This window comes from Lucilia cuprina, chromosome 4 (assembly GCF_022045245.1).
Source record: "Lucilia cuprina isolate Lc7/37 chromosome 4, ASM2204524v1, whole genome shotgun sequence".
Lineage (NCBI taxonomy): Eukaryota > Metazoa > Arthropoda > Insecta > Diptera > Calliphoridae > Lucilia > Lucilia cuprina.
The window spans coordinates 48,525,623-48,552,100 of NC_060952.1; the positions used below are offsets into that span (position 1 = coordinate 48,525,623).

Genomic DNA, 26,478 nt, shown 5'->3' on the forward strand with positions numbered 1-26,478 from the left:
ATAACTATTTCCGTGTTACCCTCCCCTTCCTCCAATATCGGTTCATCTATGTTATTCGATATACCGGGTGGGAAATGAGAATCCATTAGGAGTTTCATTGTCTCCTCCATATCCTCAAGCCTCCTGGACATGAGTTTTGGAAAGGAATTTTTTTATCTTCGTTAGGTCATTTACGCTATCTACCTGTTCACAGAAAAGTTTCCAGGAGTCTCGTTTGGCTTTTCGAACGATTTTCTTATATTCACTCATCCCAGTATACTGCGGTCTTTTTTCGCCGCGCCGGGTTAAATAGTTTGCGAAGAGTCTTCCCAAGGTTCCGGATCTCCCCAGTTACCCAGGGTTTTTCCTGGGCAGATCTCCGCTCTCGCAGAGGGCAGCTGTCCTCGAACGATTCAACCAGGGCACTTGTGAACGTTTCCACTTTGGCATCTATATCCTCTTTATTTCGACATTGAAAAGTGTCCTGAACTAAACGGTTCTTTAGTAAGGTCCCGAACATTGTCCAATTAGTTTTAGACTTATTCCGAAACTTTATCGGCTTTGGTGGTGGCCTTAGTATTTTGAATCTTATGTACCGATGATCAGAAAAAGAGTGCTCGTCCGAAACTCTAAAATCCTGAATTTCGTTTATAAGCTCTTCTGAACATATATTTATATCTAATACTTCTTCTCTGATTCTATTGACGACGGTAGCTTTATTACCTAAGTTCAATGTTATCAAGTCTTTAGTATTAAAGAAATACATGAGGGCTTGTCCCCTGCGATTGGTGTTTGTACTACCCCAAGCTACATGGTGCGAGCTGGCATCACAACCTATTACAATTTTCTTATTTTTCCTTTGTGCCTCTTCAACCAGTTTCATCAGATCCGACGTTGGTGGTAGTGTCGGATAATCGAAAGGCAGGTAAATAGATGCAAGGAATATGTTGCCACGACCTTGCTTCAGCACCGTTGCATCCGATGTTGATAATCCTGTTGAGAGGAGAAAACATAAGTTCTTGTGAAATAAGATACATGTTCTCGGGCGAGATCCTGTATCAGCGTAGAAAATTTACGTGATTTAATCCAGAAACCTTGTTGCGAATCGTTCAAAGTTCCTGGATTAAAGGTATATGTATTTTACCTGTGTTGATTTTAGCCATCAGAACGTTGGTAGATGTCTCACTGCGATGGAGGTTTATTTGGATAACCTCAATCATGGTCATCCATTAAACTGTCTTCTAGCGAGTTGGTGGTCACCTCCTCACTCTTTGGATTTGACTCCTCCGGATAGCCTGAAGTGGCTATTAATGCAGTGAGTACTGTTGATGAAACTGCGGTGTCCTTATCAGGTATAGGAATAGCAGCATGTTTAATAGACACATTTCCAATTCTGGAGAGCATTGCTGTTCTGTCTTCTGGCGGGTGAGTGATTTCCTCCTCGCTTTTAGGATTTGACTCCTCAACAATGCTAGTACTTGCTAATGATGCTTTGGGTACTGTCTTAGGTGTTTTAGTGTCCTTGTCGGGGCCGGTTTTGGCAGCCCTTTCAATCGGCGCCTTCCAAATTTTGGAAAGGGCAACTACACTTTCTTCTGGCGAGTTAATGGTAAATTCCTCGATTTTAGGATTTGACTCCTCAACGTTGTCAGTAGTGGATACTGATGCTGTGGTCTTAGGTTTTTTAGTGTCCTTTTCGAAGCTTGTTGTAACAGCTCTTCCAATCGGCACCTTCCCAATTTCGACTGTGTATTAGAAGACGGGGAGCTCTTTTTCGTCTTAGGTTTATTCTCAGTTGTCAACTCCCCGGGAGACCTGAACCTTTTTGCCTCAGATCTTGATAGAGTCCGATTTTTCCTTTGGAGTGTCGTGGGATTGACTAACTATGATTTCCTGAAGCATCTTTTTCAACTTCCTCCTGTGCTCCAAAAAGTATTTTCTTAGTAATAGGTACTTTAGCTATGCTATCACTCACCTCTTTCACAATTTGCTCTACTTCATCCTTTTCGGGATTTGCTCGGAACCCTCACCTAAATCCTACATCCTTCTCTTTCACCCCTATAAAATTTTTATATGTATTTTTAATATATATATATATATATATATTATATTATATATATATATTATATATATATATATATATATATTTATATATATATTATATATATATATTATATATATATATTATAATAATATATATATATATATATATATATATTATATATATATATATATATTATATATATATATTATATATATATATATATATATATTATATATATATATTATATATAATTAAACATATTAGACTTTTTCAAAAATAATGGAAATGGAAGCCGTTAAGAGTTGTTAACATATTCCCAAAATAGTATTTTAATATGACAACTTACTTTTTAATTTTATTTATATAATCCTTCCTTATACTTTTTGGTATATATTTAATACACTTCGCCAATTAAGAAAACCTTCTTAAATGTTTATTAACAGTTGATTAACACAACACTGTCATATTGTTTTTTATTACTTAAGATTCACAATATTCCAATTACACTATTTTTCTATGAACATTAAATTCAATAACTCATTTAATTTTTACGATGAATAATTAAAAACTGAACATGACTGAACAAAACATCAGTGAACTTAGCATAATTTCTGCCTTATTTATTTTTATTTTTTTCACGCTAAAAAATGGAGTATTTATATTTTTTGTTTTTGTACTCTTCTTACTATCATCCGGAAGTAACCTAAAAGTATACTTCCAGACGGCGAAAACTAGAAATCAATGTATTTTGTTTTTGTAAAATGTGTGCTCTCGTCTGACAATTGTACAGAAGTGACTACAATCCACACTTCCAGATGAATAAAATACAACATTAATGTGAACGCTCTTCAAACTGTCTTCCAGAAGTGACATAAACATACAAATCAAGAAGATAAAAATTAGGAAACAATGTATTTTGTTATTGTAAAATGTGTGTTCTCACCCAACTAGAAGACGAAAATTCGAAATCAATGTATTTTGTTTTTGTAAGATGTGCGTTCTCGTCTGACAATCGTCCAGAAGTTTTTCTGACGTGGGGTCTGGGGTGATGCGCAATAGTTTTCTCTTTTAAATGTTTGAAGGGATATATGATAAAACCGAAATATTCATGTTTTTGTTTTCTGTTTTCTCATTTTATATTTTGGTGCCAACATTCGCAGAGCCTTTTTATGCTGTTGAGAGGAGAAAACTAAATTTTTTTAATATAAGATACATGTTTTCGGGCAAAAAAACTTTATCAACAAAATCAAGTTGGAAATTTACGTGATTTATTACATAAACCTTGTTTCGAATCGACCAAAATTTCTAAATTAAAGCTATATGTATCTTACCTATGTTTATTTTGACAGCCTTCTCGTTCCGATGTAGATTTATTTGGTTTTATTAAATTTAAAGCATACTTTTGATTGATCTACTCTGAATCAGAATCTGACCTCATTATCACATCTAAAATTTTAGATATCATATTCTGAAGTTTAAAAATTGAATTTTTGGCCGTTTTTTAGTCGTTATTTTTTTCGTGATTTATAAAAGAAAATTTGATAATGAGTATTTTTATTTTAAATTAAGAAAAAATTAACTGAAATAGAGATTTTTCGTTAGAAATTAAAAAAAAAAAATAATTTGAAAATTAAATTTGTGGAAAATAACAGTGGGGCAGAATAGAATTTTTTTGGAAATAAATCTGGCATTTGTAAACGGCTGATCCGATCGGGATAAAATTTGGCGTGAGCCAAGGAGTATTCGAGTTTAAGTTTTGAAGATGAACTCTGCAGATGCCCCAGGGCGGTCTGCAGAGTAGGGTACCTACGACATGTAAAATTTTTAAACTCATGCCATTTTTTTGTTTTTCACCCAAATACAAAGATTTTTATATTTTGTGAAAGCGCTCGACGAGATCTTATCTCTTATAATAACCGAGTTATAGGCATTTAAAAATTTAGTGATACAAAATTTACCATTCCTTGGTCCGCCTTTTTTTGACTACCGGGCGTAATTTTGGACCAAATGGACTAAATTTTTTCTTGTTAGTTAGACAACAAAATTTCAAATAATATACAAAAATCAGATCAATATCATTTACAGATCCAAAAATATACGTTTTTTAATTTAAAAATTCAAAAAATTTGTCTTAACTCCTTTATTAATAAAATAAAATTTTCTTTAAGAACAATTTTATAGTTTTCTAAAAGGTATCTTTACGCAGAACGCTTTGGTGTAAAAAACTTGTCCTATTTTTTGAAAATGTTGCCACTGCGTCCTTCCCAATATGACCTATTTTTTTTATCAAAACTTCAACTTTGGGCGACATGTTCTAAAATCCCAAAGCTGGGTTTAGAAAACTGAAAGCAGTTTTGGAAACTGCTTTCAATTTAGCAAGCGTTGAAAATTTCATTGAGTTTTGTTCATAAATAAAGATTTTGTCATATATTACATATTTGTTTCATTTCTAAAACTATGATTTATATCAAAATTTTAATAGGGCCGCGGATAGCTACAGCAAGTTAGTCCATATTTATCCCTTAATATCATTTTTTAGTTAGATATGGAAATTCTCGATTCTTTACAAAAATGTTCAAGCCAATATCAATTACATTTAAAAATATGTTCATTTAAACCTGTATCCTTTAATTTCATATTTTTCATATTTTAGTATTAAATATGACAGAACATATTTAAATCTTATATTTACCTATTTTCTATTTGTTTGCTTATCCTTATAATTGAAAGGTCCTATTATGCTTAAATTTTCAGAAATTTATAACTATTTTTTACCTAAATTTTTTCGACAGATCATTTCGTTCTGTTTCGTTTATGATCATGTAGGTAAAAATATACAGGTAATTATAATTTCGATTCATTCACTATTAAGAAATATCAATGACTGAATTACAGGTTATAGTAATATAGTCCTAAATGTTAATAGGTAGACAATTCGTAATGTTTTACTTTGGAATACCTGTATCGGAAATGACAAGAATTGGTATATAAGTATGTTCAAAATAATTTTTGTAGTCCAGTGTTAAATTAAATCTCTAAATATCATATTATTCTTCGCTTGTTAATTATGTATTTTGTATATCCTCTTTTTGTATAATCAGTCAGTCAGTTTATTGCAGTCGTCTCAGTCAGTTAGTCTACGCATCATTAGTGCATAATAAATTGTTAATTGTACTTAGTCTAAAAATCAATTATCTGTGTTTCAATCTAATAGATCTAAAATCAATACAAGAAATTTTACGAACATTTAATGGTCCTTCGAGCCGGATTAGTCCTTAATCGGATCGGTCCCAAGTTATTATCATTAATTTTAAAAATCTATAATTTGTCTTCTCTGGCTTATTAATTTAAAAGAACTGCAGGGTATCTTAAAAATGCATTTTTGATGCAGAAATAAGAAAAATAAAAAAGAACGGTTTAAAATTGCATATGTAATATTTTTGGGAGTACGTTTCAATTTGTTGCTGCTGCTGTTGTTCTCTCATGAAATCTCATCATCAAAATCGCTGAATTGGCTGCCTGCTGCATTTTTCTGCTGCTAAATTATTCTCTGCTCACATTTTTTGGCTGCACTAATCATCAAAAAGGGTAATTTCATTGCTGCTTTTCTACTACATCATACGCTGTATCTCTTACTTCATACGCTGTGTCTCTGCTCACATCTCTTCGCTGTTGATATTTCTTATTTTGGACTATTAATATCATATCATTCTGAAGCAAATATTTTACAGTGAACACATATAAAACAATTGTATTCGCTTTAATATTATTTAAAATAATCTTAATAAAGCCAAAATGACTGAAAGTCAAGAATCACTTTTGCTTAGTCAGGAAATGACATTTTCACATATAAAATCAGCTTTAATGAAATTTAATGCACTTTCCACGGAGGAATGTAATCAAGCTCAGGTGCAAACCAGATTGTCTATGTTAGATGCTAATTGGAGTAAGTTCAAAAGTTGCCATGATAAAATTACACGCACCAGATTGACTGAGGAGATACGGAAAAACAAATATTTTACTGAGGATATTTATGCAGCCTGCGAGGAAACGTATGTAAATGCCAAGTCACTAATGCTTACATCTCTAGAAGAGTTTCGTAGTATCACGTCTACTGATAATAGCATCATGAATCAGTCCATAAATAATTCCTCTCATTTACGCTCCTTACCGAAAATTACACTACCCAAGTTTTCTGGCAGTTATCATGATTGGAGGCCATTTCATGATTTGTTTACATCTATGATTCATTCAAATAGTGACTTAACAGCCGTTGAAAAGTTTTATTATCTAAAAAGCAGCCTCAGTGGTGAAGCACTACAATGTATTTCAAATCTACCAGTCTCATCGGAGAATTTTGCACCAGCTTGGAAAATCCTGTGCACGCAATATGAAAATACGCGGATGTTAATTATTCTCATTTGGATTGCATTTTTGAGTTGCCACGTCTTCAAAGAAAGTCTTCTTCAGAATTGAAGAACCTTTTGGCAACTGTCAAAGAATCACTTGGTGCTCTAGAAGCCTTAGGTTCACCAATAGCACAGTGGGATCACATCATCGTCTACATGGTCGTGCGACGTTTGGACGCATCATCACATGAAGCATGGGAATTATGTCGTAGTTCATCCAAAAAGCCAGCAACATTTTCTGAACTGGAAATTTTTCTCAGTGGCCGCATTCAAGCCCTAGAAAGTGTAGAGTCTAGGGGTGGTTTAACAAAAGTTCCCAAAAAATCAGCAGCTCACACACATGTATCTACATCTGCATATCAAAAACGTCCTGTGAGGTTCCAAATAAATTACCTTTACAAACAAATAATTATTCTTGTTCTCTTTGCAGCTCAAATCATTATATTCGAGCTGTGATATCTATAATGGTAAGACTCTTCAGCAAAAACATGATGTCCTCTCCTCAAAAAATCTTTGTTACAATTGTCTTGGTCCTCATCGGGTTGCTCAGTGTAAAAGTTCAAAAAGCTGCAGATACTGCAATGGTCGTCATCATTCCTCAATACATGGTTATCGGTTTCAATCTGAATCATCTAGTTCTGAAAATCCCACAACGAGCACAAACAATCCACTACCAACTGCTGTCAGTAATCATACCACTTCCGCAGCATTGAACTGTACGTCCAATATTTTGCTTGCCACAGCTTTAGTACGCATAAAATCGTCTCATGGAGTTTTTTCTAACGCTCGAGCTCTGCTCGATCAAGGTTCTGAGGTAACACTTATCAGTGAAGAATTAGTTAAGAAACTTCATCTAAAAAGACATAAGGGAAACTTAAACTTAATTGGCGTCGGTGCTCTTCAATCTGGTGCGACCAAAGGTTTGGTACATTTCACGCTGTATCCACATTTTGAATCGAGCTTTCAATGTACCGTATCTGCATACGTTTTGACAAAACTAACTACTCAATTACCATCGTGCACAGTTAAGCTTAACAATACCACGTATCTTAAGAATATCCAACTTGCAGATCCAAATTTTATGGTCACTAGTAAAATTGATCTTATAATTGGCGCTGACTTATATGGTTATCTTTTGGAAGGGGAAATTATCAAGGGAACTATAAATACTCCTGTTGCTCAACTCACATCTCTCGGGTGGATATTATCTGGCGGCGTCCATAATCTGGAATCCAATGCAAAATCGTCTCATTCAGTTCAAGTATTCCAATGTCGTGTAGATCATAACCTCGATGAGTTGTTACAACGTTTTTGGACGCAAGAAGAAGGAAAAACCAAATCATCTATTTTGTCTCCGGAAGAGAAAGAATGTGAGGCCCACTTTCAAGCCACCTACCGGAGAGACTCATCAGGCAGATATATTGTCAGATTGCCGTTCAAAAGTTCACCTAATACTCTTGGCGATTCTCGTAAAGAAGCAGAACGAATGCTTGCAAAGTTGTATCAGAAATCAGAATCTAATCCTCAGTTTTTTTAAACTCTACTCAGATTTTCTTAAGGAATATGAATCTTTGGGTCACATGGTTCCATCATCTCAGGCTACAATTCCTACAACAGAATACTTTCTTCCACATCATGGAGTTCTTAGGGAGTCTAGTACAACAACTAAACTGAGAGTTGTATTTAATGGATCATGCAAGACAAGCAGCGGTCTCTCATTAAACGATATTTTTACACACTGGGCCCAAGCTTCAGTTAGAGATTTTCTGATGTGATCACAAGATGGCGTCAATATCGGTATGTTTTTTCAGCCGATATTGAGAAAATGTTTAGACAAGTAATGGTGGATTCACGTGACTGGGCATACCAACAAATCCTTTGGACATCATCTCAATCATCAAGCGTGGTACCCTATCATCTCACTACAGTTACATATGGTCTTGGACCCGCGCCTTATCTTTCAAATCGAGTATTAAAACAACTTGCAACAGATGAAGGTTCTATCTATCCTTTAGCTGTCGATTTTTGAATAATATCACTTATGTAGATGATACATTTGGTGGAGCAGATTCTATAGAAGAAGCTCAAAGTGCAGTAATTCAACTGGATAAACTCTGCATGGCGGGCGGTTTTCATTTGCAAAAATGGACAGCTAATAATTCTAACGTTCTTTCTACATTTCACCAGAACGATGTGCAATCAAACAAGTGATTCAACTTCAAGAAACCCAATATATTTCTACACTGGGTATCTGCTGGCAACCAGAAGAAGATTGTTTTGTTTTTTCATCGCCATTTTCATCCACATCTTCCAGCACACCTACGAAACGTTCAATACTGTCAAATATATCACGCTTCTTTGACCCCCTTGGTTGGATTTCTCCAGTAACAATACAAGCAAAAATATTAATGCAAGATATTTGGCTATCGAAATCAGACTGGGATGAAGTGGTTAATGAAGATTTGGCGGCTAGATGGTCAAAATTCATCAACGATTTAAATAACGTCATAATAATTTCAATCCCTCGATGGGTTGGAATTTCCCAACAAATCTTGGAATTGAAATACATGGTTTCTCGGATGCCTCCGAACATGCAATGGCAGCTGTCATATATTTGCGTATTATTACCGAATTCGACTCAGTTTCTGTTCATCTCATTGAAGCGAAAACAAAAGTTGCTCCAACAAAGAGGCAAACGATCCCACGTTTAGAGCTCAATGCTGCACTTATTCTCACAAAAAGAGTAGCTCATTTTAAGTCCATTTTAAATCTTAATCATGTTTCCACTCATTTGTGGACAGATTCTTCTGTTGCTTTAACTTGGATTAAAGGTCATCCCTCCCGTTGGAAAGATTACGTTGCAAACCGTGTTTTAAAGATTCAAGATGTTTTACCCCATGCTAAATGGCATCACATTCCAGGAAAGTGTAACCCTGCCGATTGTGCATCTCGAGGGATTGCAGTTCAGCAGCTTATCGAACATCCCTTATGGTGGCATGGGCCGTTATGGCTTTTAAATCATTCATCATCGTGGCCATCTGCAGACATAAAATTTGGGCAATATCAATTTAGAGGAAAGATTATCTCATCGAACTGTAAACATAGTGCGTCGTCATCAAGAAGAGCCAATCTGGGACCTAATCAACAAATTTTCAAAATTAACTCGTTTGATAAGGATAACTGCTATTTGCCGTCGAGTTTTCTCAAAAAATTACAATAAATCTATTATCAAACAACCATTGAGTCCAAAAGAGCTAGAGCATGAGCGTAGGTTTTGGATAAAATTAACACAAAATTCTTATTTCTCATCAGAAATCAAGGCTCTTCATGCAGGTCAGCAGTTGCAAAATTCTCATCATCTAAGCAAGTTTACGCCATTTATTGACGCATATGGTCTACTCCGTGTTGGCGGGCGGTTACGCAATGCTCTTATGATCCAAATGCTAAACACCCCATTCTTTTGCCATCCAAATCAACGTTCACCAATCTTTTGATAGCAGAGGCGCACGAAAAGACTTTGCATGGTGGTGTCCAGGTCATGAGTGTTTATCTGTGGCAATCATATTGGATACTTGGTGGTCGTTCAGCTATTAAAGCATTTAATCATCGATGTGTACGTTGTGCAAAAATTAGAGGAGTAACAGCTCGACAGCTCATGGGCCAACTTCCATCAATTCGAACAATTCCTGCTAGGCCGTTTCTTCACTCGGGTGTGGATTATGCCGGTCCATTGTCTATTAAGACATGGCGTGGTCGCGGAGCAAAGCAATACAAAGGCTATATCGCTCTTTTTGTGTGTCTATCAACATCTGCCGTACACCTTGAAGTCGCTTCGGACTATTCAGTTGATGGCTTTCTTGCGGCTTTTAAAAGATTCGTCTCTCGAAGGGGAGTTTGCTCCACGCTAACTAGTGATTGTGGTACCAACTTCATAGGCGCCGATGCAGAACTTAAGCGTCTCTTCACTCAGTGTTCAAAGGAGTACTCAAAATTGTCAACAATTTTGGCTAATGACGGCACTCAGTGGAAGTTCAATCCCCCATCCGCGCCACATTTTGGTGGAAAATGGGAGGCCAGTGTCAAGTCTGTTAAATTTCATCTTCGAAGAATTATTGGTGACACTGCGTTAACCTATGAAGAGCTAACTACCCTTTTAGCGCAGATCGAGGCGGTCCTCAATTCAAGACCTCTGTGCGCACTTTCAGATGACCCCTCAGATGTAAACGCAATTACTCCTGCCCACTTCTTAATTGGATCAGCGCTGAATGCAGTACCAGAGCCATCTGTTCTTGATTTTTCTGTTTCAAGATTATCTCGTTTACAACTCATTCAACAAATGATTGAAAGCTTTTGGAAGCGTTGGTCCAATGAGTATTTACAGCGATTTAGATCAATGTCCAAATGGAAACAGCAAGAAAATTCGATCAAAAAAGGGGTCATTGGTTCTTATTGCCGACGAAAGATATCCTCCTATGAAATGGCCTTTAGGTCGCATCTTAGAAGTTCACCAGGCCCTGATGGACTTATCAGAGTAGTAACTGTGAAGACTGCATCGTCAACTCTAAAGCGTCCTTTGGTTAAAATCTGTCCACTTCCAGTCGATGAAGAAAGGGATCTTAAAAAAGACTCCAACATTTAAAAAATGTTCTAATAAATTTATAGTTTTATTTAATATTAATTTTTGATTTAATATTTAAAACCTTAAATTTTTAATATTTTATTTCGTTCCCCATGGTAACGAGGCGGGCGGAATGTTCAAAATAATTTTTGTAGTCCAGTGTTAAATTAAATCTCTAAATATCATATTATTCTTCGCTTGTTAATTATGTATTTTGTATATCCCTTTTTTGTATAATCAGTCAGTCAGTTTATTGCAGTCGTCTCAGTCAGTTAGTCTACGCATCATTAGTGCATAATAAATTGTTAATTGTACTTAGTCTAAAAATCAATTATCTGTGTTTCAATCTAATAGATCTAAAATCAATACAAGAAATTTTACGAACAAAGTAAACGTCTCAGATTTTAAGTACCATATTTAATAAATCTACAATGAAGATTTCATTAAAGTACGAAGAGTTGTGTTCCGCTTTATGGAGTGTATCTTCAAAAGGGCCAGAAAGAATTGAAGACATTTCAAATTATATAAAAACTACATATAGTAGAAAAGTAGACAAAACAGGCATATCAAAAATTGAAAACTTTTTTAAACTTTTTGATGTAAAAAGTAAGTCTGTGGATGGAAATCAAAAGAAATTTCGATTAAAATTTTGTAGTTGGATGGAAACTACTACGGAAATCTCAACTTACAACACATCAACAGGAGCGCCTTGCAAGTCATACGAAAACTTATGTTCAAGGTCAAAAAAAAGAGGGTCACACAAAAACATTTTTCAATCTCAAATGAGGAAATTACTGATACATTTAATGAAATGCTGAAAAAGGAAAACCAACCTATGGATGCCGTACATATTGCAACTATTCTTCCTAATGCATCACCAAAACGACTTAAGCGCATTGTGGAAAGTATACCAACTCAAACATCACAATCAAATTTTACTGAAGAGGAAGCAATAGCGCTTATGTTTTAACTGGGTCTCAGTCGAAATAAGTACCAAATATTAAGGAAAGCTCGATATTTTTAGCATGTTCAACTATTCAGCTCAAGAAAATGCTCCAGGCAATCACAGAATGAAGATATTTTTAATAGTTTACTTCTATCTTCTGATCCTGTTCTTTCAACTCTATCATCTCAAAACAAGGAAGATTTAAAGGACTTATATTACCTTCAGGATATGTATACCGATATGACAGATTATTTTATAGAAAATAAGTAGTGTTAGGAATTAACTATATAAGTAGGTTGTAAGAATTAAGTGTATTATGTTTTAGATAAACAGTTGAAATAAAAAAATAAAAAATAAAAATAATACTAACTGATGATACTGTATTAAATTGTGTTTTATATTTCTGTGGACGGGAAAGGTGGTTTGTGTGGGGTTATTTTTTTATTGTATATGCCATGTTATAGTCTTTAATAAAATAATTAACTTAATAATTTTTAAAAATTGTCCAAATATTTTATCCAACACCAAATGTATGTTCTGTCATACTTAATACTAAAATATGAAAAAGATGACATTAAAGGACACAGGTTTAAATGAACATATTTTTAATGTAATTGAGATATTGGCTTGAAATTTTTTGTAAATGGTCGAGAATTTCCATATCTAACTAAAAAAATGATATTAAGGGATAAATATGGATTAAATTGTTGTAGCTATCTGCGACCCTATTAAAATTTTGATATAAATCATAGTTTCAGAAATTAAACAAATATGTAATATATGACAAAATCTTTATTTATGAACAAAACTCAATGAAATTTTCAACGCTTGCCAAATTTGTCATTTCAAATAAGAATGAAAATCCCAAAAATGGCATTTTTTACTTTTTTGCCAATAGGGTCCACATTTCTTTCAGGGCTGGGAAAATACTTTTGGAGTAAATAGAAAACATATTGAGGTTTCCAAAAACATATTCAGTTTTCTGATCCCAGCTTTGGGATTTTAGAACATGTCGCTCAAAATTGAAGTTTTGATAAAAAATAGGTCATATTGGGAAGTGGCAGTGGCAACATTTTCAAAAAATAGGACAAGTTTTTTACGCCAAAGCGTTCTGCGTAAAGATACATTTTAGAAAACTATAAAATTGATATATGTTCTTAAAGAAAATTTTATTTTATTAATAAAAGAGTTAAGACACATTTTTGGCAAAAAAACGGCAAAAATCTAAAATTTTTTGAATTTTTAAATTAAAAAACGTATATTTTTGGATCTGTAAATGATATTGATCTGAAATTTTTTGTATATTATTGGAAATTTTGTTGTCTAACTAACATTTAATTTGTTTTATTGTGGAATATTTTTACTTATTGTTGACAAAAAAGAGATTTTCTACAAGAGGGCTCATAGGGAAAAGGGGTAAATATGGGCCTATCCTTGTTAATTTTGGTAGATGAATTTACGCCTACATCAAAGTCATTTATGTAGATTTTAATCGTTTAATAAGTAATTATAAGTAAATTTTTGCCTGCAAGTCATTTTCTGAAGGGGAGTCTGTGTGGGGGCTAGGGTCAAATGAGGTCCGAACACAATAAAAATTAGTATTGTCATTTATTGTTCTATAAAACTAATATTTGCTCAAGAGGGCTCATAGGGGAGAAGGGGTAAATATGGGCCTATCCTTGTTAATTTTGGTAGATGAATTTACGCCTACATCAAAGTCATTTATGTAGATTTTAATCGTTTTATAAGTAATTATAAGTAAATTTTGACCTGCAAGTCTTTTTCTGAAGGGGAGTCTGTGTGGGGGCTAGGGTCAAATGAGGTCCGAACACAATAAAAATTAGTATTGTCATTTATTGTTCTATAAAACTAATATTTGCTGATTTTTGTTGACATTATAAAACATTTAACGTACTTATGACCCTAAAGACAGATGGACATAGCTAAATCGACTCAGAAAGTGATTCTGAGGCGATTGGTATACTTTAAGATTGGTATACTTTGGGTGTTACGAACTTCAGCACAAACGCATAATACCGTCCCCACTATAGTGGTGTAGGGTATTGTAAAAATCCACAATTTTAACATACTGACTGGTGTAGGGTATCATATGGTCGGCAATGTCGGACTAAATTCAAACTTGTTTTTTTAACATTAAATTGGCTTTTCACGCATACATATGGGTACCTGCTGTGAAGACATTCGACTTATTAGAGTTAACCCCACATTTATTTGTCAAAATAAATAAAAATAATAGTGTCCGACCGAATGTTCGGGAAGGGGATCGGAGTTCGGTAAAAAGTGAGGTTCGGCCAATGTTCGGTGTTCGCGAAATTTTGACCGAACACCGTACGCCGAACTTTTTATAAAATGTTTATCATATTTTTACATCAAAAAGTTTTAAAAATTCTGAAAATTTGTTTACAGAAGTTATCGTACATCCTGGCTGTACAATAAATTTCCGATTTCATAGGTACAAAACGCCTTTTCATCTGAAAAAATTAACAGTTACTTTTCGGCTGATTTGAAAAACAATTAACCAGAAAGTGATTAAAAAGCTAAGAGAAGTGAAACATTTAATTTGAATTATCTAGACTATAAATCTTTGATCTCATTTGTAAAATTGAAATTTTCTAGGTCCTTATTCTTAACTATTGTCCTTATTCTAAACTATTGTTGCAGATTGATTGGTATTGAAAATAATCAAAAACGGTTTACATTTCGACATGGCCTCCATATAAGGTTCGCTTTAGAAAATGACTAACGTTCATAACAGGCTTAAAAATACTAGTATTTTTATGAAATTATACTTACATTTTTTTATGAACTAAAATTTCATATAAATCGGCAAATTGAAATTTGCGAGCTGTGTTAAGAATTGTAAGTATATTATCTTTATAATATATATTTTTTATTTTTTTAGAAACTGTAATTTTACTGATTCGATAAAATTTACTTTGATTTCGATACACATTTAAAACGAAATTTTGATCACTTTGGATCATAATATGATAGTGTATAACAATACTATGATAAATACAAAACTATCATGATACAATATTTTGACGGTATTTAATCGTAATATAATATTTTAAAATTGTTACAATAACGATAATATGATTATACTACAATCGTAATTTTAACCACAGCCATGTTTTTCTCTGGTATCACACGTGCTCTTACAGAGAATTATATCATTGTCAATGAATCGTTTAAAAAACCAATAATAAAGATATTAAGATATATGCATTTAATAAAAATAGTGTGTTATTAGAAATTTAACACTCTCTGGTATTCGGAATTAGTTGATAATTGGCCCATTGCTAATTAAAGACCATTTTTAAAAAAATCTTTCAGATGTTCATATTTTGGTTTGAAATGTTATAAATTTATTACTTTTTAATCATAAATTCGTTTTTCATTTAAGAAAAAAGTTCGGTGTTACCGAACCTTGAAAACCGAACAAAGTTCGGGTTCGGCCGATCTTTCAAATTTACCGAAGTTCGGGTTCGCTGTTCGGTACCGAACGAAATTATGAGTTCGGTCGGACTCTAAAAAATAATTACAAGTAAGACTGTTATATTCGACCACCATCAACTCATTGCTTAAAACAATTGCTTCCTTATAAAAAAACTTTGAATTTATGAATCGATGCTCTTGGTATTATCGAATTAAATTTCTAAAGGGGTTGGGTCAATTATTATTATTATTATTACCGATTCCCACAAAAGTTGGTATAGATTTTTGATCATACAAAATTTGTTTATGTGGAACTTCGCTGTAACATATTTTATAAAGTAATTTTCTGGAGAAGACCTTTTATGGGAGTCAGGATCTATTATGAACCGGTCCTCACAAAATTTTGGTAGATTTTGGCTCTTACAAAATTTGTTTATATCGAATTTCATCGTTGCACTGGCATTTCTGAGCCAGTTACTAGCTTGAAAGACATTTTGTGAAGGGGACCTTATATGGGGAAGAGAGTCAATTCTGGACCAATCCTTATAAAATTTGGTTAAGAGATTTACGATAGCATGAGAATTATTTATGTAGAATTTCATTGTTATGCCTTTCCGCATGAAATTCGGTATGAAAATTTACGTTTTTAAGAAAGATTCTTATATCAAATTTCATAAGTGTACCTGTACACTTTTTTAACCAGCAATGGTCGTTAAACTAACTTTCTGAGAGGACTCTCTAACAAATAAATTTTGTCTAATTAATTCATATAAGGGCTCCAAGCCCCCTCCAGATGAATGTCCGCTTGATTTCCTCCCAAATGTTCAGATGAATATAAATGTAATTTATGCAAAATTAAACCTAATTTGAAAGTGAGATAACACAAAAAAGAAAAATAATAAATTCGGAAGAAGAAAAACTAGTAATTTTCTTATTTGTTTTATCAATATTTCATTGTTTTAATTAGAGGAACTTAATATTGAGATTGCATAGCACGTGTGTTAGAGTAAGAAATTCTGTTTACGCTACGTTAACACACCTACATTTGAGTTTAATTTTGGATACATGAACTAAAGAGTTGCTATAACCCTGCCAACAATTTCTATCGAAATTGTAACCATAACGTTACAGCTTAAATTTTAAAACAATCTAATTTGATATAATCTGAGTGAATGAAAAGTGACCCCGTTCGGAAGAAACTGTTCCGCCTGTTTAATGCTTACTTGATGTGTCCATTTCGTTTCAGTTTCGTTATAAAAGCGACTTTATAATCATTTTTATATTTCTCCTTTATTATACTGTTTTGCAATCACTAATCTCTCACTGATGCTTATTTTATATTAAACTATGTTTTAGATATATGATATTCTAAATTAACACAATTTATTACAAAATCTAAATTTCACAATATATCACACAACTGGTCACAATGAAATAAATATATTTACTAAAATGTGCAAACACTTTTCCTTCTGAATTTTGAGAGAAAGAATGATTCTGCATTAAACTTAGTGTATTAAAAAGTGTTAGTTTTTGAAATTTTTATTCTATCTACTTACAATCATTTAATTTTGCCTTTGGTATATTAAAACGCACTACAATTTAATAAAATTATGATCAAAATTAGAAAGTACTGTATTTTGTTTTTGTAAATTTTTTAACTTAGCACTGAGAAACATAAAATTGAGCCTTTATAGTGACTATTCAGTTCATGTATCCAAAATTAAACTCAAATTTGCTGGCAGGGAAAGGATAAATTTTATGTTTTTTAGTGCTAAGTTAAAAAATTTACAAAAACAAAATACATTACTTTCTAATTTTTATCATAATTTTCTTAAATTTTAGTGCGATTTAATATACCAAAAGGAAAATTGAATGATAATAAGCAGATAGAATAAAAATTTGAAAAACGAACACTTTTAAATACACTAAGCCTAGTTAATTCCACCTCCGTTTATCGCTTAACCGAAAGTTATTCTGCCGATTAAAATATTTTTTGTATGAAAACTGTCAATTTAACCATAAGGTAAAGAATAACTAGACATTGTGATATTGGGGGTAAGAATATAGTTTAATACAGAATCATTATTGCTCTCAAAATTCAGAAGAAAAAGTGTTTGCACATTTCAGTAAATATATTTATTTCATTGTGATCAGTTGTGCGATACTTTGCGAAATTTAGATTTTGTAATAAATTGTGTTAATTTAAAATTTAATATATCAAATACATAGTTTAATATATAATAAGCATCAGTGAGAGATTAGTGAGTGTAAAACAATATAAAAAAGGAGAAATAAGAAATTTATTATGAAGTCGTTTTTATAACATAAAAGATTATAAAATCATAACACTTTCCAGTTTCTCTATTGTTATGGCAAAACTGGAAATTTACTACTTTTACGCACTTTTATGTTATAAAAAGTGACTTGAAACTGAACCGAAATTGACACATCAAGTAAGCATTAAACAGGCGGAACAGTTTCTTCCGAACGGGGACACTTTTCATTCACTCAGATTATATCAAATTAGATTGTTTTAAACTTTAAGCTGTAACATTATGGTTACAATTTGGATAGAAATTGTTGGCAGAGTCATAGCACAATTGTGCTGACTTCCAACACATACATTCTTAAAGTCTAACTATAATATCCATACATTAAAGTTTAAAACACTCAAATTTGATATAATCTGAGTGAATATAAAGCGACCCCGATCGGAAATAATAAATTTCCAATTTTGCCATAACAATAGAGAAACTGGAAATTATTGCAATTATACACACTTTTATGTTATAAAAGCGACTTGATAAAAATTTTTTTATTTCTTCTTTTTATACCCTACACAACTTTAGTGGGTTTGTGCTGATGTGTTAACATACAAAAATATTCGTCCTATACCTACCTTAAAGTATACTAATCGGCTTAGAATCGTTTTCTAAGCCGATTCGTCCGCCTGGCTGGCTGTCCATGTGAAGCTTGTGGGCAAGGTACAGGTCGCAATTTTCAATACAATTTGATGAAATTTGGCACACACTCTGTTTTGGACCAAGGACGAAGTCTATTGGATAAATCGGTCCATAATTTCGCCCTACCCCAATAATTACATTAAATGTTCTATTATGTCAACAAAAGTCGGCAAAACTTACTTTTATAGAACATTTGATGGCATTACCGATTTTCATGATGATCGGGCCTGATTTGACCCTAGCCCTCACACAAACTCCCTTCAGAAAGTAGACGTGAATTCCTTCACCAACATTTATAAAGATAGGTCCATATCTTACCATACTCCCCTTTGAGCCTTCTTGTATAAAATCTCTTTTTTTGTATGGGAACTTTCAATAAATCGTTTTGAAATAACAAGAGAATTAGAACATGGGGATAAAAGTTTCTTTAAAATTTAAAATACTTTTTAAATTTTTTTGGCACTTATTCTCGAAAATGCATCAAGTAAAAGATGTAGGAAACAGCTACTAAAGTACTTTATAACTTTAGTAGCTGTTTCTCTTCAATATTATCAGACAAAATGTTAAAATAGTTGAAACCCTGTGACTATGTTAGACGCTTCTATAGGATTATTCGCTGAGTTCGAAATTTACTTCATATTTTTTCCATCACATCTGGAATCTGAGATATTATGTCCTGAGTTTTGAGAAATCGCAATTTTTGTCCCTTTTCGAGGCTTATAACTTTATAACATCATATGGGTACCAGCCCACTCGGGAGTAGTCGGTAACGAAAGAGCGAATGTAATAGCTTTAAAGGGAAGGGAGCTCAAGGCAGTTAAACTGACGAACGCAAAACCATTCGACGCAACAAAAGCTAAACTAAAAATATGGGTGAGAGAATCCCATAAGACCTCTTGGAATAATGAAAAAGTGGGTAGAACCACGAAAATCCTACGGGGGACTCTGATGAGAGCAAGACGAAAAATCTCCTCAAAATGAGCAAGTCTGAAGTTAGTATGATAGTACGTATTCTGAGTGGACAAACTCAGCACATTTTTGCAAATATGGACGTTCGGATTCAGACGTATGTAGAGCATGTGGAGAGGACAGTGAAACTCTGGAGCACTTTCTTTGCCACTGCCAGGCATTCGTCGAAGTTTGATCCAAGTATCTTGGAAGTGATATTATTCTGGAAATAAAATTCCTGACTAACACTGATTGGAAGATTCTTAGGAATTACGTTCAAGGAACTGAGTTTCTGAACACTGAAAAATAATTCATTCAGTTCCTTTTTTTCATGATAAACAGCGCACAACAGGCCCGATTGGGGCCTAGGTGCATTTCTTCGGATTTGATGTAGTACACATCCTCCTATCAACCTAACCTGAGTACTTTGAGATCCAAAAAAGGACTCTCTGAAATATTTTTGATACTGAAACAAAATCTCTTTTTCCATCCCTGGTTAGGCCTCTATTCTCGACTTGTTTAGTCGTCATCGAGACCGTGGGGAACGCACAGGCATAGCAGGTGTACGATATTTTTTCAAATGTTTTATTTAAAGCACGAAAAAAATGAAGATGTCAATTGAAAGTATTTTATGATAAAAAATGCATTTGGCAATATTTTATTTAATAAACATTTTATGTTACAAAAAATTTAAAGAAAGTAATGAATAACTAGTTTTAAAAAGACAATGCATTTCATAGTTCAATTTGTATTTTTTTTTTGTAAAAAATTTTAACTTGCTAAAAACATAAATTATAATATAAATATATTGTTAATAGAAAAGAAAATTGTCATAATTTCATATCAAATATTATGGCACTTAAATTGAAGTTCTTTATTACTTCAAATCTTAAATAAAAATTTGAATTTATGCACTAAACGTTACGTTTACATTTACACTAACAGTTTTAATTTTGGCAATCCCTGGTTTATTGCTTCTTCCTTAAATGAGCATTTTTCTTCCTTAAACGCACTTGTCAAATCAAGGTCTGTGCGTAACCTAAAAAAACGCACAGAAATGCAACAACAAAATTTTGAGAAAGCAGATGTTAAGATCATTATTATGTTTAATATACTCGTATCTTGACAAAAAGCTACAAAACCAAGTTCTATATAAGCCTTGATGACCCTCATGAACTTTATAAATATAGTGCTTCATTTGACCCCAGCTCCTATAAAAAGCCCACTTTAAAATTTGACTTAAATATCCACAATTTTATTCAATAATAAATGGTATAAGTATATCTGAGGCAAGGTACAATTCAAATTTAATGCTTTACTATAAAAACCAAATCACCCTTTTTTTGTAACAAGTGTAGGCTATTATATGGTCGGACTCACCCGACTATACTTTCATACTTGTTTTCATTATTTTACTAGTTTTAATATAAATTTTTATGAAAACATTCTTTACATACCTTCGATACAGTAGAAATAAATACGCAGAGTATTTAGTTTTTAATTTGTTTAATTGAATATGCATTAAAATTGTTTTATTTATTTTTCTTAATTCAAACGTATGTATTGAATTGGATTGTTTTTAATTATTTTTAATTTGATCTCTAGTTATTTGATTGAACTGATTATAGAAGTGTACGTAATTATTTATTTGGTTATTGTTAATATCGTTTACTGTAAGCTTTTCGTATGTAGTTTATTGATATTGTTGTATTTTGAAATGTGGTTATTTTAGTGATAAAAATAAAATTTTATAGAATAATTAAATTTATTGGGTCTACTTTTGATATGGATGCGTTCAATTCTCTAATGGAAATCAAATAAAAAATATTTTTTTTTTATAATTTGGAAAGGAAAAGACATTTATCTATTATTTTTTATTTGATTTTTGTTTTTATGTTTTGTTTTAAATTTATCTTAATATAACAGTTTTATCTAATAGAGTTAATTAATAAGGAATAATGTAAATCAATTTTTGTTATAAATCTCAATAAAAATTTATTGAAATTATCATAAAGAACTAAAATTAAATTTATATTCATTGAATGTATTATATACAGGAAGTTCTTAATTACACTTAAACATAAAATTCATATCTAATAAGCCCAATAATGATAAATCTCTATGCGTCTTGTTCCTCTGTTACAGGAAAGGAACTTTACAACGTTTTATAAATAAATTTGTAATAAATTGGATTAATTTGGAAGAAAATGTGAATGTTTATTTGATGTTAAAGTAGAAACATTAATCCAAAAAATATATATTTTTATTTTGTTAAAGACAATTATTAATTTAGTTTTACTTGTTATATTCATGTGTACTTTAGTTAAAATTTCTATTCGATATTTAAGAAGCTCTTTTAATAATATTTATACACATTTATTCATGGAAAGTGTTTGGGACGACATAAGATTCTTTTTCCAAATATATGGAACTATTACTTTCAGCGTTGATATCTTTGTCGTTAATGTATTCAGTAATATTGTTGGTACTGTTTTTGTTGTCGTCTGAGTCGTCAGAACGAACGATTTCATAGGGTGGAAAATATAAGGAATTTAATAAAGTAGCTGATGATTGATATACAGCAGGAGCGAAAGAATTTTCCAATTGATATTCATCGGCATCGATTATAACAACTTCTTTACTGGTGCATGGTTTTGGCTCAAATGCAGCCAATTTTGGTTGTTCCTATTTCCGACGACGCATCTTTGAGCGATTACTTTCTTCGGAAGAGTCATCTATTTCAATAGCGATAGATAAATTTGATGTGCTTGTGGATTCCTTTAAGGTTGGTTTTGGATCGAGAACTGTTTTGACCGATGAAATAAGAAATCGTAGCTGCATTAATTGAACAGCGGTTACTCGAGGATTACTGCAGTTTTCGAGCCACTGTAAAAATTTCTCGCCATGTGTAATAGCTTCTATGTAATCGGCATCCACTTCCTCGTCTTCGTATTTTGCACGCTCTTCTTCGTCTGTCTTATTTGAATTATTGTTGTTGTTTTGGGGGCAGTCTGTATTGTTGTGATCACTTGAATAGCTGGCCTCCGACTCACTAACTACTGAAGAAACTAGACAATTATTGTTTTCAATATTATTATTGTTAATTTTATATAGAAGGTTGTCGAGAACGTCTCTACAATCGGCTACACTATTTCTTGTGTCAGGTTTTGGTTCTGACTCCTGAAAATCTGCCTCGCAGCCTACAGGTATTGGACTAGGTGCTGGACTGTTGTGGTTTGAAACAGTTTGGTCAACGTTACGTTCAGGACTTTGCGCTGGTGTTGGTAGTGGGCTTAGTGGTGAACTTCTGGCTTTAGCGCTTCTAGCGGAGAGGTCTTCTGGTTTATTTGACATATCAATATTGTTAGATGCTTCGGTATGTATTTGCTCGACTGATGAGGAACTTTGTACCGAAGGACTAGGAGCTGAGTCTTTGGTAAGTTGTGAATATAAAATATTTTCGAATCCAGTTTTTCCAACAAGCTGGCCATCAACTGTGTTGGACGATTCGACATTAACAGAAGTTGGTGGCTGATGCAATGGATTACCATGTAGAGCTACTGCAGCGGCAGCAGGAGCCAAAGAGTTAAGACTTGCTCCAAACGCTTTACACCAATTGAACCATGCAGAGTTTTTGTCATCCAGGCTACCAGATGGTGTTGAAGATGGAGTTAACGGTGTGGGAATTATAGGAGGTGTACTAGCGTGCAAACTTTGTTGCTGAGGAGTTGATGATCGAATTGGAGGGCTTGTTGCACCGATAGGTGGGGGTGGTGGGTAAATATTATTTAAACCTAGCATGGCCTGTTGCGATTTTAGCCAATATAGCAATGGATCTTCGGGCAATGTTGGTAGGGGAGGCAAATTTCCACCCAATTGTGGAGGCATAAGAGTAGTACCTGAATTTTTCAATTGACTTTTTGTAGTATCACTTTGGCTTAAATTAATACCAAATGCTGGAGAATCGCTGGATGTTGGTGTCGATGGTTTTTGTTTCGCCCAATTCTTTACTGTAAGACCCGTTTGTCTTTCCGTAGTCTCACTGCGAGGGCTTTGTATTTGTGGTTTTGGTTTCATGTTATTTACCCGTAAGTTATTACCAGTATTTGCTAAGCCATTAAGACCAGACATGGCGGCCAAACCCGGGTTAAGTTGTGCCAATAAGTTTAAGTTTGATGTGAGCTCATTAAAACTTATGGCTAGGGGGGATTGAGAAAGTCCCGTGAGCCCTGAAAGATGTGAAAGGCTTGACAATGGACTTATAGCAGCAATAGAGGGATCGACGGGTCGGGAAATATCTGCCCCAAATACTTTGTTCTTTGTTGGACCATTAAAAGCTCCATAATCAGGAGCCAATCCATTGAAAGTTCCAATATCATTTAAGGATTTATTACCCCCGAAATCTAACCCAGTAAGTGGAGCTCGCTTGAATGTTGTTAATTCATCAAATTTAATTTTATTCGAAAAATTCAGTGGCATCGAGGTGTCCACGCGCTGTCTTTTTTCTGGAGGTCCACCTAACAGATTCGTGTTACCATCTAATTTGTCTGTTAAAGGCTCACCACCCATTTTCTCAGCTGCTGCCTGGCGAGACATAAATCGCAACTTATCTTCATTTTTACACCAGCCACGTAATGTCGATTCAGGCACCCCAATATCACGTGCCACTGAAGCCTTTGACTCGCCATCATGTATTCGTTGAATAGCATGAACTTTGTCGCTTGGGGTCAAGCTCCTTAAAGGACGCTTGCCCTTCGTGCTCATGCGGATGTTCATGTGAGGGTAGCTGGAAATATCCAACCTCAGACCGTTGTCAAACAGTTTGAATTCTACAAAAAAATAAAACAAATAAAAGTTGACCAATTAGTGCAATTACAAAACCAAAATATAATGTCTATATATACATATGTATGTATGTATTGTAAGTCCAAATATGAATATATAAACTTGCTAATTGACGAAACAAGACAAACGCATATCGAAATGCATTACCATGTTGCTGTAGAAAAAAAGTTTATTTAGATCTGATATATTTCAGGTATTTACAATCTGTGTAAAAGTGCAGTGCGTTCTTATTCGCCAAAGTTATACATATGATAAGTATATAAGCATTGTACATATGTGTATCCATGTATAAGGGTTGATTAATATAACATTGTATATATGTATATGATACAATTCTTGTACACGCGCATCCAATAAAAATAAGACGCGCTTTTAAATATCCTTTCAATGTTTCATCGCGATTTGACGAAATACTCTACGTTCTATATACAAATATCTTTTCTACACTCAAACATACGGCGAAAGATTCGCAAGGAGGACAGACAGTGTAAATAAACTATATATATATGTAGACTGTATGTATTTTTAAAACAAATACATGGATATAAACGCAAGGAACGCCCGTCAAACCCGCATTTCATTTGCATAATAACAACACAATAAGGGTTCGAAACTTTTGCGAATGAGTAAAGACAATGGTTAACATGCTAATTGGCGCGCTTGTTTTAACTTTTACCACCACTTCTGCTCCCACTCACCCTCATTAACCCCAATACCCACCCGGATTCGTTCATCTATATGCTCAACATCAAATCATCGTTACACTAAAATCATCACAACTGAAGACAATTTCGGCGCGCATACAAGTACATCGCGAATTCACGACGAATAAGCAACAAGCTCACACAATCGCGAACATGTCACGTGCTCCTCATTCAGTTGCATGCAATTTATCATTTATTTACCTGACAATTTTGTGCGTGAGAAGAGAGTGTATTGGGGACATTTGACAGTAAACATCCCTCTTTAAAGACAATAAACAGGTACATGTTAGGAACCTACATAGCACACACTTAGGTATGTATGTTGATAATTCCATGGCTGCAAGAGTGAATAAGAAAATACAATTGGCTCCGCCTTTCAGTATAAAAGGGAACATTTTGAATAAACTATGTGTAAGGGGGACTTGATAAACGCACAACGTTCGTAACAATGTAGAAGAACAAGTTTTGCGCATGACGAACTCTGGTCGAGGCCACAATTATCTGATGCAAGTTGCAACTTTCACATAAACATTTAAGAGTACACCTGATGTCTTAAGAGAACAACTAATAAATTGTGTTCTCTTAAACTTATATTATGATTTATTTCTCGTGGCCAATTACTCAAGCTATTGTAATAATTAGTTAACATTATTTATTTCTTTATTTTTAATAATAGCCATTTTTTAAGTGGGGGTATTGATCATATGTAACTTTTTAAGAGAATTTTTTCCAATTCGTATCAATTAACACATGTAATTTCAATTGGCACAGTTATAAGTTTATAGATATTTATTTAATTATTCATATGTATTAGTAAGCATGTACACAAATGTATATGTAAATGTATACGTGTGTATTCACACACAAGCTTTGTGCACCCATAAAAAACTTTATCGTTGTGTTATAAAAAAGTTAAAAAAAGTGATTTTTATATTTTTCTGTTTTTTTATAACTTTTACTTTCACTCTATTGTCTCTGGAATGTTGGTAGTTTATTTTTGTTAAATAGAAAAATTACAACAAATGTTTGTTGCAAGTTGGTGCAATTCCTCTGTCCGTCTGTTTGTACCAAATCCTTGTGTGATTATGTTAGAGTCAATGTGTTATAAATCCATACATAAGTATAGCTTTGTTTTTTTGCTGTCGGGATTTTTGTATGTCCATATGCACATGTGTTAATGTATGTGTGTTTTTATATATTAATGTGACTGTGTGTACATGATATGTTTGTTCATAGTTTGTATTCGCTTCCATTATAATATTATTACATTTTTATCGTTTACCAGTTAGTTAGTCACTCAATGAACGAATTTGGGAGGGAGGGGGTGGTTTGGTTGAAATGAGGTACCATATCTTTTCAGCATCTCTACTAGGGCAGACCTACATACGTACACAAAGATTCGCACATAGACATACATACACTCTTTTTATTACAGAGTCTGGCAAATAAAGGTCAACAGCAGCAGTAACAATTTAATGTAAAAAATATATCCCACAAATGAATAAATGTGTTTCAAACTTTTTTATTTTTTTGTCCTCGTCTTCTTTATTTTCTCTGTAA

The 26,478-nt window shown here is 33.3% G+C and overlaps 2 protein-coding genes across 5 annotated transcripts in view; one reads left to right on the plus strand and one right to left on the minus strand.

Annotated features, from left to right (window-relative positions):
* Positions 1–26,478, plus strand: part of LOC111679124 (coiled-coil domain-containing protein lobo) — a 776,294-nt gene that overhangs the window by 96,716 nt on the left and 653,100 nt on the right.
* The window catches only part of LOC111685959 (protein distal antenna), a 109,182-nt gene continuing 103,551 nt past the window's right edge, over positions 20,848–26,478 (minus strand). For all 4 annotated transcript variants that reach the window (XM_046949220.1, XM_046949219.1, XM_046949221.1 and 1 more), the window contains one exon: positions 20,848–24,198. In XM_046949220.1, coding sequence (XP_046805176.1) covers positions 22,055–24,145 — 2,091 coding nt within the window. In that variant the 5' untranslated portion in view covers positions 24,146–24,198 and the 3' untranslated portion in view covers positions 20,848–22,054. The remainder of the gene's footprint in view (positions 24,199–26,478) is intronic.